This window comes from Jatropha curcas, chromosome 5 (genome assembly GCF_041381405.1).
Source record: "Jatropha curcas cultivar XTBG-Jc1 chromosome 5, XTBG_Jcur_1.0, whole genome shotgun sequence".
NCBI lineage: Eukaryota > Viridiplantae > Streptophyta > Magnoliopsida > Malpighiales > Euphorbiaceae > Jatropha > Jatropha curcas.
Genome location: NC_143155.1, coordinates 1611466 through 1627739, shown reverse-complemented (window position 1 = coordinate 1627739; position 16274 = coordinate 1611466). Strand labels below are relative to the sequence as shown.

At 37.0% G+C, this 16274-nt stretch overlaps 1 protein-coding gene across 1 annotated transcript; it reads left to right on the top strand.

The window, feature by feature from the left end:
* Positions 1 to 415: 415 nt before the first annotated feature.
* Positions 416 to 3981, top strand: LOC149495998 (scarecrow-like protein 34). The gene is made up of 2 exons (XM_089722030.1): positions 416 to 3387; positions 3543 to 3981. The coding sequence occupies exon 1, from the start codon at positions 898 to 900 to the stop codon at positions 3295 to 3297; it is 2400 nt and encodes a 799-aa protein (XP_089578156.1). The 5' UTR covers positions 416 to 897; the 3' UTR covers positions 3298 to 3387; positions 3543 to 3981.
* Positions 3982 to 16274: the final 12293 nt, after the last annotated feature.

The window sequence follows — 16274 nt, the reverse complement described above, 5'->3', positions numbered from 1 at the left end:
TTTAAAAAGTAATTTTAATTTTCCTTAAAATAATACATCTTTTATTCAAAATAATAATAATTTTGATAAATTATACTAATAATTAAATATAATCAATTTTAAAATTGATTAAACGAAAATTAGCCTTCTCAATTTTGGAAAATTTATTATTATAAATAAAATACTTTTTCTAATCAATTTGACTATAATTGAGCTTCAAAATAAGTTATGTTTTGTGAAAAATAGTACTTTTTATATTTCTGCATATAGTATTTCTTTGTTTGATGATTAGACACAAAAAAGTCAAAACGAAAGCAGCCCTTTGAATATTCAAGAAACATTGTACTGATTGATTAATGTGTCCCACTTCTACATCCTGGAAGGATAGTGTTTATAGTGACAAAATTCCATCTTTTCCCTTTATTATATAATAGAAAAGCCTACCACCTCCTGGTTTACGCTTCAACTTCAAGACTCTGTTTCTTTCTTTTGGTCTTTCCCCCAGGTTCTTTTTAACTGGTCTTGTCCTGCACTCTGGTTCTTTTTCACCTTTTATTTCACTTGCAATCATTCATTCTGTGCTTATTCGGTTTCTTGTTTCATGTTAGAAATTGATTAAGGTTCTTAAACTTGGAATAATGTCTCTGCTTGGGTTTGTTCTCTTTATTTGATGTTGTTCCCCGTTGTACTTGTAGTTAATCTCGTATGATGGTTTCCTAATTTCAGCTGCTCTTTGCCTTTGATTCTAGGAAAGCTAATGTTTTAGAAATGGGTTTTAGAGTTTCTTTCGTAATCTTGAAAAATTTTATTGGTCTGAAAGGATTTTTTTCCATTGTGTAACTTGGGATTAATTTATTAGAGCTGAACTTTTTTGGGTTTGACTTTATGTTTTAAAGAATTTTAGTCATAGATAGATAGATGATCATGGATCCTAAATACCCTAGACTCCCTGATCATACAGGTAGTTCCATACTTGATGACGAAATATTCTTTCCGAATTCTAATCAATACCCAAATACTGAAAGTGGAATTCAATTTGATAGCTTTTCCTCTAGTCTTAATTTCATGAATGTTCCTTATGATCTTCCTGATTCTGGTTCAGACGATTTGGGTGTATTCTTTGCCTCTAGTCTTGGGGGAGAGTCATTAATCCCAACTTTTAGCGCTGATGAACAATCCTTTGAGCCTTCACCTAAGTGGAGTCCAGAGGGAGATGTTTCGTCTCCCTCTGGCGATAGTGATTCCTCTGATCCAGTTCTCAAGTACATAAGCCAAATGCTTATGGAAGAGAACATGGAGGACAAGCCATGGATGTTTTATGATCATCTAGCTCTAACAGCAACTGAGAAGTCACTGTATGATGTCCTTGGTGAGCAATACCCCTTGTCCATTTCACCTCAGTCTTCCATCAATCATGAGAGTCCGGATAGCAATAATTCGGGAAGCGGTAGTGATTATGGTGGTAATACTAGCAATACCACTAGTACTACCACTGGTGCTACTACAACTGCTACCACTACTATCACCAGTGATTTTGTTGATCATCCATGGATTGGTGATGTTGGAGGTTCGAATCCCGTTTCGTTGCAAACCTCTATTCCTTATGATTATCAGCTGCAATCGCATCCACAATTTTTTGTCAATCCTTCGAATGGTCTGCCTGACATTGGCAATGGGCTCGTGGGTTCGTCTGCGGATGAGATGGTACAAAATATGTTTAGTGGGTCAGAATCTGTGTTGCAGTTCAACAGAGGCTTAGAGGAAGCTAGTAAATTCCTTCCTAAAGCTAGTCAATTAGTTATTGATTTAGATAGCTACAAATTTACCATGGGGAAAAAGGAAGAGGCTCCATCGGTGGTAGTAAAGGAGGAGAAAATTGAGAGGGCTAGCTCGCCTAATGGATCAAGAGGTAGGAAAAATCACGAACGAGAGGATTCGGGTTTAGATCAAGGGAGAAATAGCAAGCAGTCAGCAGTGTATGTCGAGGAGAATGACTTATCTGAAATGTTTGATAAGGTATTGCTTTGGCCTCCTATGCAAGGTAAACAAGATTGTTGTGTCCCTGAAGCCAAGCAGGAGGTAGCAAGCCAGGTTCCAAAGCCAGATGAACAATTAAACAGATCTAATGGTGGAAAGGGTCGTGCAAAAAAACAAGTCAAGAAAAAGGAAACAGTGGATTTGAGGAGTCTCCTGATTCTCTGTGCACAAGCTGTCTCTGCAAATGACTTTAGGACTGCTAATGAGCTCTTGAAGCAGATTAGGGAGCACTCTTCTCCTTCAGGTGATGGGTCTCAGAGACTGGCTCATTACTTTGCTAATGGTCTTGAGGCTCGGTTACTTGGCAGCGATGGGACTGCAATGCAAAACTTTTTTAATAGTATTACTTCAAGGAGGATGACTGCTGCTGATATGTTGAAAGCTTACAAAACTCATCTTCATGCCTGCCCATTTAAGAAGCTCTCAATTGTCTTTGCAAACAAAATGATTTTGCATGCAGCAGAAAAGGCCTCGACTTTACATATTGTAGATTTTGGTGTCTTGTATGGTTTCCAATGGCCAATTCTTATCCAGCTTCTCTCAATGCGAGATGGTGGGCCTCCAAAGTTGCGCATTACTGGGATAGAGCTTCCCCAACGTGGTTTTCGGCCACAAGAAAGAATTGAGGAGACAGGACGCCGCTTAGCAAAGTATTGTGAGCGATTTGGTGTGCCATTTGATTACAATCCTATTGCTGCTAAAAACTGGGAAAGTATCCCAGTTGAGGCCCTCAAGATTAATAGAAATGAGGTTGTTGCTGTGAATTGTTTGGGTAGGTTTAAGTGCCTGCTCGATGAGTCAGTTGAAGTGAATTGCCCGAGGGATGCTGTTCTTAACTTAATTAGGAAGATTAATCCTAACATTTTTGTCAATTGTATCAATAATGGATCCTACAATTCTCCATTTTTCCTCACACGGTTCCGGGAGGCACTTTTTCATTTCTCTTCTCTGTTTGATATGTTTGATGCTACTATACCACGGGAAGATCAAGAAAGGATGAAGTTTGAGAGAGAGATTTATGGGCGAGAGGCTATGAATGCTGTAGCATGTGAGGGCACTGAAAGGGTTGAGAGGCCTGAAACTTACAAGCAATGGCAAATTCGCATTGCAAGGGCCGGATTTAAGCCGCTCCCATTGAACCAGCAGGTCATGGAAAAGTGTAGAGAGAAAATGAAGACATGGTATCACAAAGATTTCGTAATCGATGAAGACAATAATTGGATGCTGCAGGGATGGAAAGGCCGAATTCTATATGCTTCTTCTTGTTGGGTTCCTGCGTAAGAGTTTTGGAGGGCATCTCATTTGAAGTTTGATTGTACAACTATAAGTTTCTCTTGAAGTATGCTTGGATAATTAGAAATTCGAGCAAAGGTATAGATTCATTTCAAGTTTCATATACTTTTTTTCCCATCTGCTTAAATAGTTATATGCACATAACTTGAATGTAGTAATGGTAATTTGTTTTGGTAATTTTAGAAGCCAAGCCAAACTGCATAAAGTGCTTAATTTTGGTTTTGTGCTTTCAGATCCTGCGATACTACCGGTTTCTTACAGAAGGAGCCTTATGGAGGATGGAGAATTCTCATATTTCTGAATTCTGAATCATATTAGTTTCTGATGCATTTGATGACTGAAGACTGTTGGCCATGGAAGAAACACAATATGCCAATTTCTAAGAACTGTATGCCACTTTGGGAGCTTTTTGATCGAACTAGAAACCCTTGCTATGTTCAGAGATTGCAAGATTGACTAATCCTTTACTGGCTCTTTTTAGGAAATCTTGTAATTAAATTATGGTTTTTTTTTTTTTTTTTTTTTAATTATGATTTTTTGATGTTGTGATCATGAGAAGTTTTGAACCTGCTGGGTTCTTGTATGTAAATATTTCCATGATTTGGATATTATATCATTATCTAGTGTATTAAAGTTGGTAATGGAAATTTATAATTTCTTTCCCTCCAATCACATTGTTTTTTAAATTATTTTCAATCTTGCCTTATTTTGGTAAATAAATTTTAACAAAAGTACTATCTTTGTCATAATCTCTTTTAAGTTTACATAAATTTTTACACCGTTAATTTCTTTTAATTTCTGATTTAGAATAAATCAACTTCACAGAATTTTACGAAATTTATTTATAAATTCAAGTTTTTATATTTGATATGAAAGATTTAAATTTTACGAATTCAATTTTATTATGAATTTGAATATAATTCTACCAAAAAGGCAAAATTTTCTAAACGGATTCTATAAATTATAACAAACTAAAAATTTCAAAAGAAACTATTTGTCTCTTACCTTTCTAACATTATTATGCCATAGGTATTTTAAGAAATAAATTTTCAATTTCAAAATTATTTTAAATATGTAAAATTTATTGGTAAATGAATTTCATATTTTGTATTTATTTATATTAAACGAAACATAATTTTTATTTTAATAAAATTAAGAGGTATATTTTTATATTTAATGTGGAATAATCAACCTTAACCGTAGATCATAAAACTTTTTTTATCCTTTTAATAAATTTGCTCCTGAAGAACCGAACACATGCATCCACCTTTATGGAAATCGAGGTTGCTGATTAATGCGGTCAAAGCATTTTTGGTTTGCGTCTCATACTCTATTTATATAGTAATACACGTTTCTTTTATAGAACAGAACAGTTCTCTTTCAATAGACAGTTTGAATTTTGAATTCTAATTTTCCTAAATTTGTTTTTTATTAAACAATTGAATGAAAACGACAATTTCACACTGCAATGGTCAAAAGATGAAATCTAGTCATTCCACTTTTTCTTTGATGGGTCTTCATTGTCTTCTAGATTTCTAGTAGAATAGTGCAATCTTTCAGTTTACTATTGGGATAACTTTATAAGCATCTTTTTCTCTAACGAGTCTAACCGTCCTTAAAGGCATCTTTTGCAACGGTAAAATTAATTATTTTGTCAGTTGACAGATGCTTTAGCAGCAACAATACTAAAATCTGAACACGTTAATTAATTTTTCATAAAATGTTACCTTAACCTTTAAAAAATAATTCAAACATTATGTTACTGAACACCGTAAAATATAGTGTTTAGTGTTTTGACTAAAAGTTATTTAAAAAATTTATTATCGAATACAACCTTAGAAGTTTGATAATTGTCAACTGTTTAATTAACGTTTTATTAAATATTAAAGGGAGTAACGTTTCATAATTTGTTCCATCAAACTCTAAATATTAATATAAACGATACATTATCGAATATTATAAATAATAAAAATAGTATTTTTACTTAGTTAAAACGCTAAAAACTATATAAAAACAAGATCTTAATCAAACCAAATATAAAATATATACGTATTGTATATGATATATAGTCTCTCCTTGATTTACCTCCTTTTATTTCTTATTTCATTAGGAGTTGAATCAAACCATTTTCCATAAATACAACAGTGGATTTACTAGCAGAAAGGGGTAAATTAATTTTTGTTTTAAACGTGGGTGAACCGGGCCGTTGGATCATGCTTCTATCAGACTACCAAGCATGAGTTGGAAGAGCATAGATTAACATATCGTGGGCCGTTAGAGAGATAAAGATGGAGAAAGAACAAAGCATAGAAAGTAAAAGATATTGCATTCAGTTTGTGTGTATTACATTTCATTTCAGAAGTGATATACAAGGAAATTAGATATTCTACAATATTCATAATTTATAAAAATTCAGAAACGAGCCATATTTTACTAAGCTAAATTGACAGAATCCAATTAGATTCGAACACTTGAAGCATCCCAATTCTAACGTGGATTGTGGTTGATGTGTCGTATGTAAGAATTGATGAATAATGATACGATTGAATGTCTATTTATAGACGTTGAATTTTAAAAATCTCTTTCTAAAGCATCTCTAATGCTAACGTGAAATATAATTGATGTGATATATGGATAAAAGTTATAAACGGTGATGTAGACATTGAATTTTAAAGATTTATCTTCAATACACTAGTTTTAAATCGTCTTTCATCATCTTTTTTCTTTTCTTTTTTTGGGCTGACAATTCAATATACAACAAATTATTGTAGAGTAATTAATGCCACATTGTCTAAGAGACCCTCTACAAATAAAATGTGTGGTAGGCAATGTCTATTTTATTTGTTTAATACCTCAGCTTGACATATCAAATACACATTAGTATTATAGAAACATTTTTTTAAAACTTCTTTTCATTTTTCTGATGTGATAATTAAATAAAAGCAAGTCACGTTAGCATTGGAAATACTTTTTCGAGACTAAAAGTCCGTTTTGAATAAATGAATTCTAAAAAATTTTGTAGAATTCATTTGAAAATTCAAAAAATTTTGTATTTGAAATAAAAAAAATGGAATTAAATTTTATGAATTAAATTCTATAGAATTAGACATATCTAATACAAATTCTATTAAAATTAATAAAATTTCTAAATAAATTTCACAAAATTAAACCACTCACGGTCATCTTAACCAAAGTGTTCTATTCTAGTAAAATATTTTTCTCCTTGTTGTAAATTTTTTTTTTTTTTTGGTAATATATAATTAAGACTAATTAGAAGTAGAATGATATAAGAAAACAATGAGATTGGTTGACTTCTTGTTGCAACCCTACATAAATTTGGTACAAATGATTCTATATATATTACAAATATATATGCTATAAATAGAATAATAATAAATTTATTTATATCAATTTTATTATTTATATTTTAATAAAAGTTATATTTTATATAATAAATATACTTAATTTTTATTTATATATATTAAATTATTATATAATAATTGTAACACCCCTTCCCGGTCCACCCGTAAATCCGAATGAACCGGACCGAGATGCTACAAACTGGTTGACTGTATGGTCTGACATGCTGAAGTCATAATGTATATTGAATATAATAACATGCTGATACTGTTTACAAAAAATAATGTAATTTAATTTACAAAACATGATACTAGTTTACAAAATGAAATGGGCCCAACTGAGTGCCCTGTACATGCCATAAAAAGGGTAGACAAAAGATACATATTAAAATGAGTAACTACCCTGAAGACTGAGTCTTCTACAGATGAACTGCAGCAGTTGTAAGCTGACTCTCTACTGTCCAATCTCAAAACCTGCGAGTTAAACAGGTAACTCGCTGAGCAAATAAAGCTCAGTGGATATCTCAACAGATAAAGAAACAATTAAGCACATACATGTATAGAAAGAACCATGCAAACACATATAAGCACACACATCATGATACTTTCATGATACCTTGATTATCCTTTGTACTGTTTATAATACTGTATAATTCATGAAATGTTATGTCAAGATATCTGTATGGCTCCATAAGGTTATAGTGAAACCGAAGTGATAAGAAAAACTGTATGAAACTGGATGAATACTGTATGCTTGGCTGCTATGGCCCATATAATCATATCCACTCAACGGCCTGTAGCCGGAGTATCAAACTGTATGAGGTGCAGATCTGCTATCCTATGTCGCGACATAGCCTTATCTACATGGTTTCTACCTAACCTCAATGGAGCATAATGTTGGTATGTCAATAAACATCATATTAATAGTTCATAACTTCATAATTCATAATGTATATTTAAATTCACATCATTTGCATGCTTGAATGTTGTTTTGATACATGTTCTAATGTTGTATTTGATGTTAAAATGATTGGAGGCATATAAGTGAAGCAAAGGAATACAATTGCATTGAAAATGAAGTCCAAAAATGCATGAAAACACAATTCGCGAGCGCGCCTTGCAAGGTCGCGAGCGCGTAATGCACTAGATGAGAGACAGTGAGTTATCGGGCACAAGTCGCGAGCGCGGACTTGAAAGTCGCGAGCGCGAGAAGTGCCAAATGAGAGACAGTAAGTTCCCAGGCCAAATTCGCGAGCGCTTACAGGCCAAGGGCCAAGTACACGAGCGCGTACTTCAAAGTCGCGAGCGCGAGATGTGCCAAATGAGAGTCAGAGAGTTTGCGAGCACAAGTCGCGAGCGCGCACTTGAAAGTCGCGAGCGCGAGATGTGCCAAATGAGAGTCAGAGAGTTTCAGGTGAAAGTCGCGAGCGCGTAGTTCAAATTCACAAGCGCGAGAAGGCAACGCGAACTCATCATGCAATTCGCGCGCGCGCTTCCAGCCTGCACTGTCTATACTCTTTTGGTCATATCTCTCAATATACAACTCCAATTTGGATGATTCAAAAACCCATGTAAAGCTAACACATAGAGGAACAAATAACTCTTCTATGACACTTCCTAATTCCATCATTAAATAGGGTCAAAATCAAGATGAAGTTACTGGTAAAATTTCCAGCAAAACCTGTTTCAACATAAACTCAATATTCACTTCATTTATTCAATACCTCCCCTGTTTTCCCCTGTTTTCTCACCATTACCAGTCCTCCCACTCAACATGAAGCAATATTGTCTCAATAGCAACACACCACACAATTCTCATGCAAAGAAAATGGAAAATAACAAGAGATATCAAACCTTTGCTCCAAAAGCTTGAGCTCCTCTTCTTTTAACTTCTTTTTTCTACACTCTTTGAACTCCCTTCACCTATAAATAAGACTTCTTATGAATTCTAAAATAATAACACCAAATGATTCAATTATGAACTTCAAGAAGGTTTACTTACTTGGATAAAAGAGAAGTTGAAGTTAAGGCTTGACTACCATTAAAATTGAAAGTAAGGTGGAAGAGGAAAGGAAGAAAATGAAGAAGATGAAGATAAAGATGAAAATGGGAAAGTGAAATGGGTATTACGGGTAGGCCATCAAAAATCAAAGGATTTTATGGAAAACTTCCTAAATGATACCTCAATTGTAAACAGGCTACAACTTAATACCCTAGCTCAATCTTTTAATGCATATCAATCCTCACCCATGTGCTTTAATCTTTTCTCTCAATCAAGTAACTCCACTTAGTAACCCATTCTACCCCAACCGGGTTTGGTTCAACTCGACTCAACTCGACTACTCAACTCTATGCTAAGACTCGACCTAGCTCTATGAAATGACTCGACTCAGTAGGATGTCACAATTCTCCCCTCCTAAATAAAAACTTCGTCCCGAAGTTTACCTGTTGTGAACAACTGTGGATACTGTTGTCGCATGGTGTCTTCAGATTCCCAAGTTGCTTCTTCTGTCTTATGATTCCTCCAAAGAACTTTTACTAATGCTATTTTCTTGTTCCGCAATTCCTTAGTTTCTCTGGCTAAGATCTGAACTGGTTCTTCTTCATAAGTGAGATCCGGCTGAATTTCAATCTCTTCTACTGATAACACGTGTGATGGGTCTGATCTGTATCTCCTTAACATGGATACGTGAAAGACATTATGAATTCGATCTAAGGTTGAAGGTAACGCTAGGCGATAGGCTAATGGTCCTACACGTTCAACAATCTCGTATGGACCAATGAACCTAGGGCTAAGCTTACCCTTTCGTCTAAACCTTAGGATCTTTTTCCATGGTGAAACTTTCAGAAATACCTTATCACCCACCGAGTACTCAATATCCTTTCTCTTTAAATCAGCATAAGACTTCTGTCGATCACTTGCTTCTTTCAGCCGTTTTCTGATGATTTCCACTTTCTCTTCTGTTTCTCTAACCAAATCTGGACCCAAAATCTTCTTCTCACTCAGTTCTGTCCAACACACAGGTGTTCTACATGGTCTACCATATAATGCTTCATATGGTGCCATCTTAATGCTTGATTGGTAGCTGTTGTTGTAGGCAAACTCCATAAGAGGTACATATCTGTCCCAACTGCCTTCAAATTCTATGACACATGATCTCATCATGTCTTCTAGAATTTGAATGACTCTCTCTGATTGGCCATCTGTTTGAGGATGAAATGCAGTACTGAAATGCAATCTCGTCCCTAATGCTTCCTGCAGTTTACCCAAAAATTTCGATGTAAACCTTGGATCACGATCAGATATAATGGATGATGGAACTCCATGTAGTCGAACTATTTCTCTAACATAAATGTCTGCTAACTTGTCCAAAGAATAGTCCATCCTGACTGGTAGAAAGTGTGCGGACTTAGTTAATCTGTCCACGATCACCCATACTGCATCATGCTTCCGCTGCGTCTGAGGTAATCCAGTAACAAAATCCATCGTGATCTGATCCCACTTCCATGTTGGCACTGTTATTGGATGAAGTAACCTAGCTGGCAGTTGATGTTCTGCTTTTACTTGTTGACATGTTAAACATCTTGTTACAACATGTCCGATATCTTTCTTCATGCCCGGCCACCAATAGCCTTTCTTCAAATCTTGATACATCTTGGTACTACTTGGATGCATTGTATATGGACTGTTATGAGCTTCATGCAGAATCTTTTGTATAAGCTCCCCTGTCTGTGATACAACAACTCTGTCTTCATAGAATAAGACTCCACTGTTATCCAATCTGAATTTCCCACCATGATCTTCCTGTACTTGTTTCACCCATAGTACTGTTTGTGCATCTTTCTTCTGTGCCTCTGCAACTTCCTGAACCCAAGATGGCTGTACTTGCATCTGTGCTAGAATAACTCCCTGCTGTTGCAACTCCATGCTAATTCTCATTGCTTTCAAAGCAAATAATGATTTCCGGCTAAGGGCATCAGCTACCACGTTAGCTTTGCCCGGATGGTAATTAATGACATAATCATAATTAGCCAGAATCTGCATCCACTTCCGTTGTCTTGAATTCAAGTCCTTTTGTGTCGGTAAGTACTTTAAACTCTGATGATCTGTATAAATGTAACACTTTTCACCGTACAGATAATGTCGCCATACTTTGAATGCTAGAACAATGGCTGCCAATTTTAAATCATGGGTTGGATAATTCAATTCATGTGGCTTCAATTGTCTGGAGACATAAGCTACCACTTTCCTGTCTTGCATAAGTACACATCCTAACCCAATATGAGAGGCATCACTGTAAATCTCAAAGTCTTTACCTGACACTGGCTGCGTCAACACTGGTGCTTCAGTCAACTTTTTCTTCAAAGTGTCAAAACTCTGCTGACATTTATCATCCCATTGGAATACAACTGCTTTCTTCAATAATCTTGTTAAAGGTGATGCAATGATGGAGAATCCCTTTACAAACTTTCTGTAATAACCGGCTAAACCCAGAAAACTTCGAACTTCTGTGACATTTCTGGGTGGTCTCCAATCAACAATAGCTTCAATCTTATGAGGATCCACTCTGATACCCTCCGATGACACCACATGTCCTAAGAAAGAAACTTCTTCCAGCCAAAACTCACACTTACTGAGCTTGGCATACAACTGTTTATCCCTCAGTGTCTGGAGTACAATCCGCAAATGTTTATCATGTTCGACCTTATCTTTGGAGTAGACCAAAATGTCATCTATAAACACCACCACAAACTGATCCAGATATGAATGAAACACGCGGTTCATGAGATCCATGAAAACCGCTGGTGCATTTGTGAGACCGAATGGCATGACTAAAAATTCATAGTGACCATATCGGGTCCTGAATGCAGTCTTAGCGATATCTTCTTCCTTTATCCGCAACTGATGGTATCCCGACCTAAGGTCGATCTTAGAAAACATACCTGCACCTTTTAGCTGATCAAACAAATCATCGATTCGAGGCAATGGATACTTATTCTTGATTGTCAGTTTGTTCAGCTGTCTGTAGTCAATGCACAATCTGAATGAGCCATCTTTCTTCTTTACAAATAACACCGGTGCTCCCCAAGGTGATACTCTGGGTCTGATAAAGCTTTTATCCAATAACTCCTGTAGCTGAATCTTTAACTCTTTTAGCTCTGCTGGTGCCATTCTGTAAGGTGCAATTGATACTGGTGCTGCTCCAGGATAGACATCTATGGTAAACTCCACTTCCCTCCTTGGTGGTAACCCTGGTAACTCTTCTGGAAATACATCTGGATAATCACACACTATTGGTATATCTTGCACTTCTGACTGTTCTTTCTCTGCTTGTAATGCACATACCAAGTATGCTTCACAACCCTTCTGAATTAATCTCTTTGCGGCCATGGCTGATATCACATTACCCAGAAAATCTCGCCGCTTCCCGACTACTGTAATCTCTTCCCCTGCTGTTGTATATAATGTCACCCTTTTCTTTGCTCAATCAACTATAGCCTGATGTCTGGATAGCCAATCCATACCCAGAATAACATCAAATTCTCTAAATGGCAACTCCATCAGATCTCCTGGAAACTCTTTTCCATGAATAACAATTGGACATCCTTTGACCACTGTATGAGTTTTTACTACATCTCCTAATGGATTAGTAACTACCATACCCTGACTCATATGTGCAACTTCTAACCCTTTAACCCAAGGTTTAGGTACACTAATGTATGAATGAGATGAGCCAGGATCAATTAAAGCATAAACTGTATGATCACATAAGGAAAACTCACCAACTATTACATCTGGAGCTTCCTCATCTTCCCTGGTTCGCATAGCATAGACCCTGGCTGGACCTCTAGTATCGGGTCTATCCACAGTCTCTGACTGCTGTCTCTGCCCTCCGGAGCTCTCACCTCTCCCTCTGCCTGCTATGAACTGTATAGGAACTTTTGCCCTCTTCGGACAATCCTTCTTCTGATGGTCTGATGCTCCGCATATCCAACATTTACCAGTCACCAACCAACAATCTCCACCATGCCGTCTGCCACAATGCTCACAAGGTGGAAAAGTATAACCGGCTGACTCTGCACCTCTACTGGTGCCTCTACCAATTCCTCTGCCTGATCCTCGACTACCACCGGCAGAACTAGCCACAACTGATACCGCTGGCGCGTTAGCACCCCTAGCTGTGCCTTGGCTAAAGGAAGGTATAGCACTAGCTGAACTACTAGCACCTCTGAATCTCTTGCTTTCTGACTGATATGCACTGGGTGCACTCTGAGTCTGGTCTCTCCTCTGCTAAGACCGCTGGCGTCTGGTACGCTGACTGGCCTGAATGCGCTCTATCTCCTGAGCTGCCTCTACTAAAGCTGAGAACTCTCTGAATCTGGAAGCTACCACTCCCATTTGAATCTCATCGTTCAGGCCTTCTTGAAACTTTTTACACCTTTCGGCCTCTGTAGTCACTATCCCCTTACCATACCTGCTGAGCCTGGTGAATTCTCGCTCATATTCGGCAACTGACATTCTGTTCTGCCTCAAGTATAAGAATTCTTTCCTTCTTGCATCTAGGTAAGACTTTGTAACAAACTTTTTCTTGAATTCATCCAAGAAGAATTGCCATGTACGCTGATCTGTTGATACCCGCTGCTGAACAGTAATCCACCAGGTATATGCCTCATCTATGAGCAATGATGTGGCACAAACTAACTTGTCCTCTGGTGTACATTGTAATTGTTCCAGAACTCTCAATGTCCCATCTAACCAATACTCAGCTCTTTCTGGACTATCATCCTTGTTAGCACTGAATTCTTTCGCCCCATATTTCCGAAGCTTCTCTAGTGGGGGCTTTCTTTCTCTTTCTACTACTATTGGTGCTTGAGGTATCACTCCTGCAATCTGTCGAAAAGTATCTGCAAGTTGCTTTAACAACACCTCTTGACCTGGTGCTACTGGAGCCTCACCCTCCACTGCTCTGGAGGCGTGTGACTCACTCTCACCTTCCTGTGACATCCTCCTAAAAGAACAACAACTGCTTAGTTCATCAGGGTAGACATGGCATGTACACTATACTGACTTATGCATGCAAGCCCGGGGAAACTAAACCTAGGGCTCTGATACCAAAATTTGTAACACCCCTTCCCGGTCCACCCGTAAACCCGAATGAACCGGACCGAGATGCTACAAACTGGTTGACTGTATGGTCTGACATGCTGAAGTCATAATGTATATTGAATATAATAACATGCTGATACTGTTTACAAAAAATAATGTAATTTAATTTACAAAACATGATACTAGTTTACAAAATGAAATGGGCCCAACTGAGTGCCCTGTACATGCCATAAAAAGGGTAGACAAAAGATACATATTAAAATGAGTAACTACCCTGAAGACTGAGTCTTCTACAGATGAACTGCAGCAGTTGTAAGCTGACTCTCTATTGTCCAATCTCAAAACCTGCGAGTTAAACAGGTAACTCACTGAGTAAATAAAGCTCAGTGGATATCTCAACAGATAAAGAAACAATTAAGCACATACATGTATAGAAAGAACCATGCAAACACATATAAGCACACACATCATGATACTTTCATGATACCTTGATTATCCTTCGTACTGTTTATAATACTGTATAATTCATGAAATGTTATGTCAAGATATCTGTATGGCTCCATAAGGTTATAGTGAAACCGAAGTGATAAGAAAAACTGTATGAAACTGGATGAATACTGTATGCTTGGCTGCTATGGCCCATATAATCATATCCACTCAACGGCCTGTAGCCGGAGTATCAAACTGTATGAGGTGCAGATCTGCTATCCTATGTCGCGACATAGCCTTATCTACATGGTTTCTACCTAACCTCAATGGAGCATAATGTTGGTATGTCAATAAACATCATATTAATAGTTCATAACTTCATAATTCATAATGTATATTTGATTTCACATCATTTGCATGCTTGAATGTTGTTTTGATACATGTTCTAATGTTGTATTTGATGTTAAAATGATTGGAGGCATATAAGTGAAGCAAAGGAATACAATTGCATTGAAAATGAAGTCCAAAAATGCATGAAAACACAAGTCGCGAGCGCGCCTTGCAAGGTCGCGAGCGCGTAATGCACTAGATGAGAGACAGTGAGTTATCGGGCACAAGTCGCGAGCGCGTACTTGAAAGTCACGAGCGCGAGAAGTGCCAAATGAGAGACAGTAAGTTCCCAGGCCAAATTCGCGAGCGCGCGATGAAGGTCGCGAGCGCTTACAGGCCAAGGGCCAAGTACGCGAGTGCGTACTTCAAAGTCGCGAGCGCGAGATGTGCCAAATGAGAGTCAGAGAGTTTGCGAGCACAAGTCGCGAGCGCGCACTTGAAAGTCGCGAGCACGAGATGTGCCAAATGAGAGTCAGAGAGTTTCAGGTGAAATTCGCGAGCGCGTAGTTCAAATTCGCGAGCGCGAGAAGGCAACGCGAACTCATCATGCAATTCGCACGCGCGCTTCCAGCCTGCACTGTCTGTACGCTTTTGGTCATATCTCTCAATATACAACTCCAATTTGGATGATTCAAAAACCCATGTAAAGCTAACACATAGAGGAACAAATAACTCTTCTATGACACTTCCTAATTCCATCATTAAATGAGGTCAAAATCAAGATGAAGTTACTGGTAAAATTTCCAGCAAAACCTGTTTCAACATAAACTCAATATTCACTTCATTTATTCAATACCTCCCCTGTTTTCCCCTGTTTTCTCACCATTACCAGTCCTCCCACTCAACATGAAGCAATATTGTCTCAATAGCAACACACCACACAATTCTCATGCAAAGAAAATGGAAAATAACAAGAGATATCAAACCTTTGCTCCAAAAGCTTGAGCTCCTCTTCTTTTAACTTCTTTTTTCTACACTCTTTGAACTCCCTTCACCTATAAATAAGACTTCTTATGAATTCTAAAATAATAACACCAAATGATTCAATTATGAACTTTAAGAAGGTTTACTTACTTTGATAAAAGAGAAGTTGAAGTTAAGGCTTGACTACCATTAAAATTGAAAGTAAGGTGGAAGAGGAACGGAAGAAAATGAAGAAGATGAAGATAAAGATGAAAATGGGAAAGTGAAATGGGTATTACGGGTAGGCCATCAAAAATCAAAGGATTTTATGAAAAACTTCATAAATGGTACCTCAATTGTAAACAGGCTACAACTTAATACCCAAGCTCAATCTTTTAATGCATATCAATCCTCACCCATGTGCTTTAATCTTTTCTCTCAATCAAGTAACTCCACTTAATAACCCATTCTACCCCAACCGGGTTTGGTTCAACTCGACTCAACTCGACTACTCAACTCTATGCTAAGACTCGACTCAGCTCCATGAAATGACTCGACTCAGTAGGATGTCACAATAATATTTTAAAAAATAAAGACAAATAAATTTTTATTTAAAAATTTATTGCAAACATAATTTTATAAAATTTAATTAAATTTCTTATATTAAATTGAATTTCCGCTAATTGAATATACCGGCCAGCGTTTCAATTTTTAATTGCTTCCTTGTCAGTTTTCACCGACAATTTTATTTTTGGAACATATTAAAAATGTTTGTT

Coding starts and splice junctions, on each gene's coding strand:
- LOC149495998 (XM_089722030.1), top strand. CDS start 898: ATGATCATGGATCCTAAATACCCTAGACTCCCTGATCATACAGGTAGT.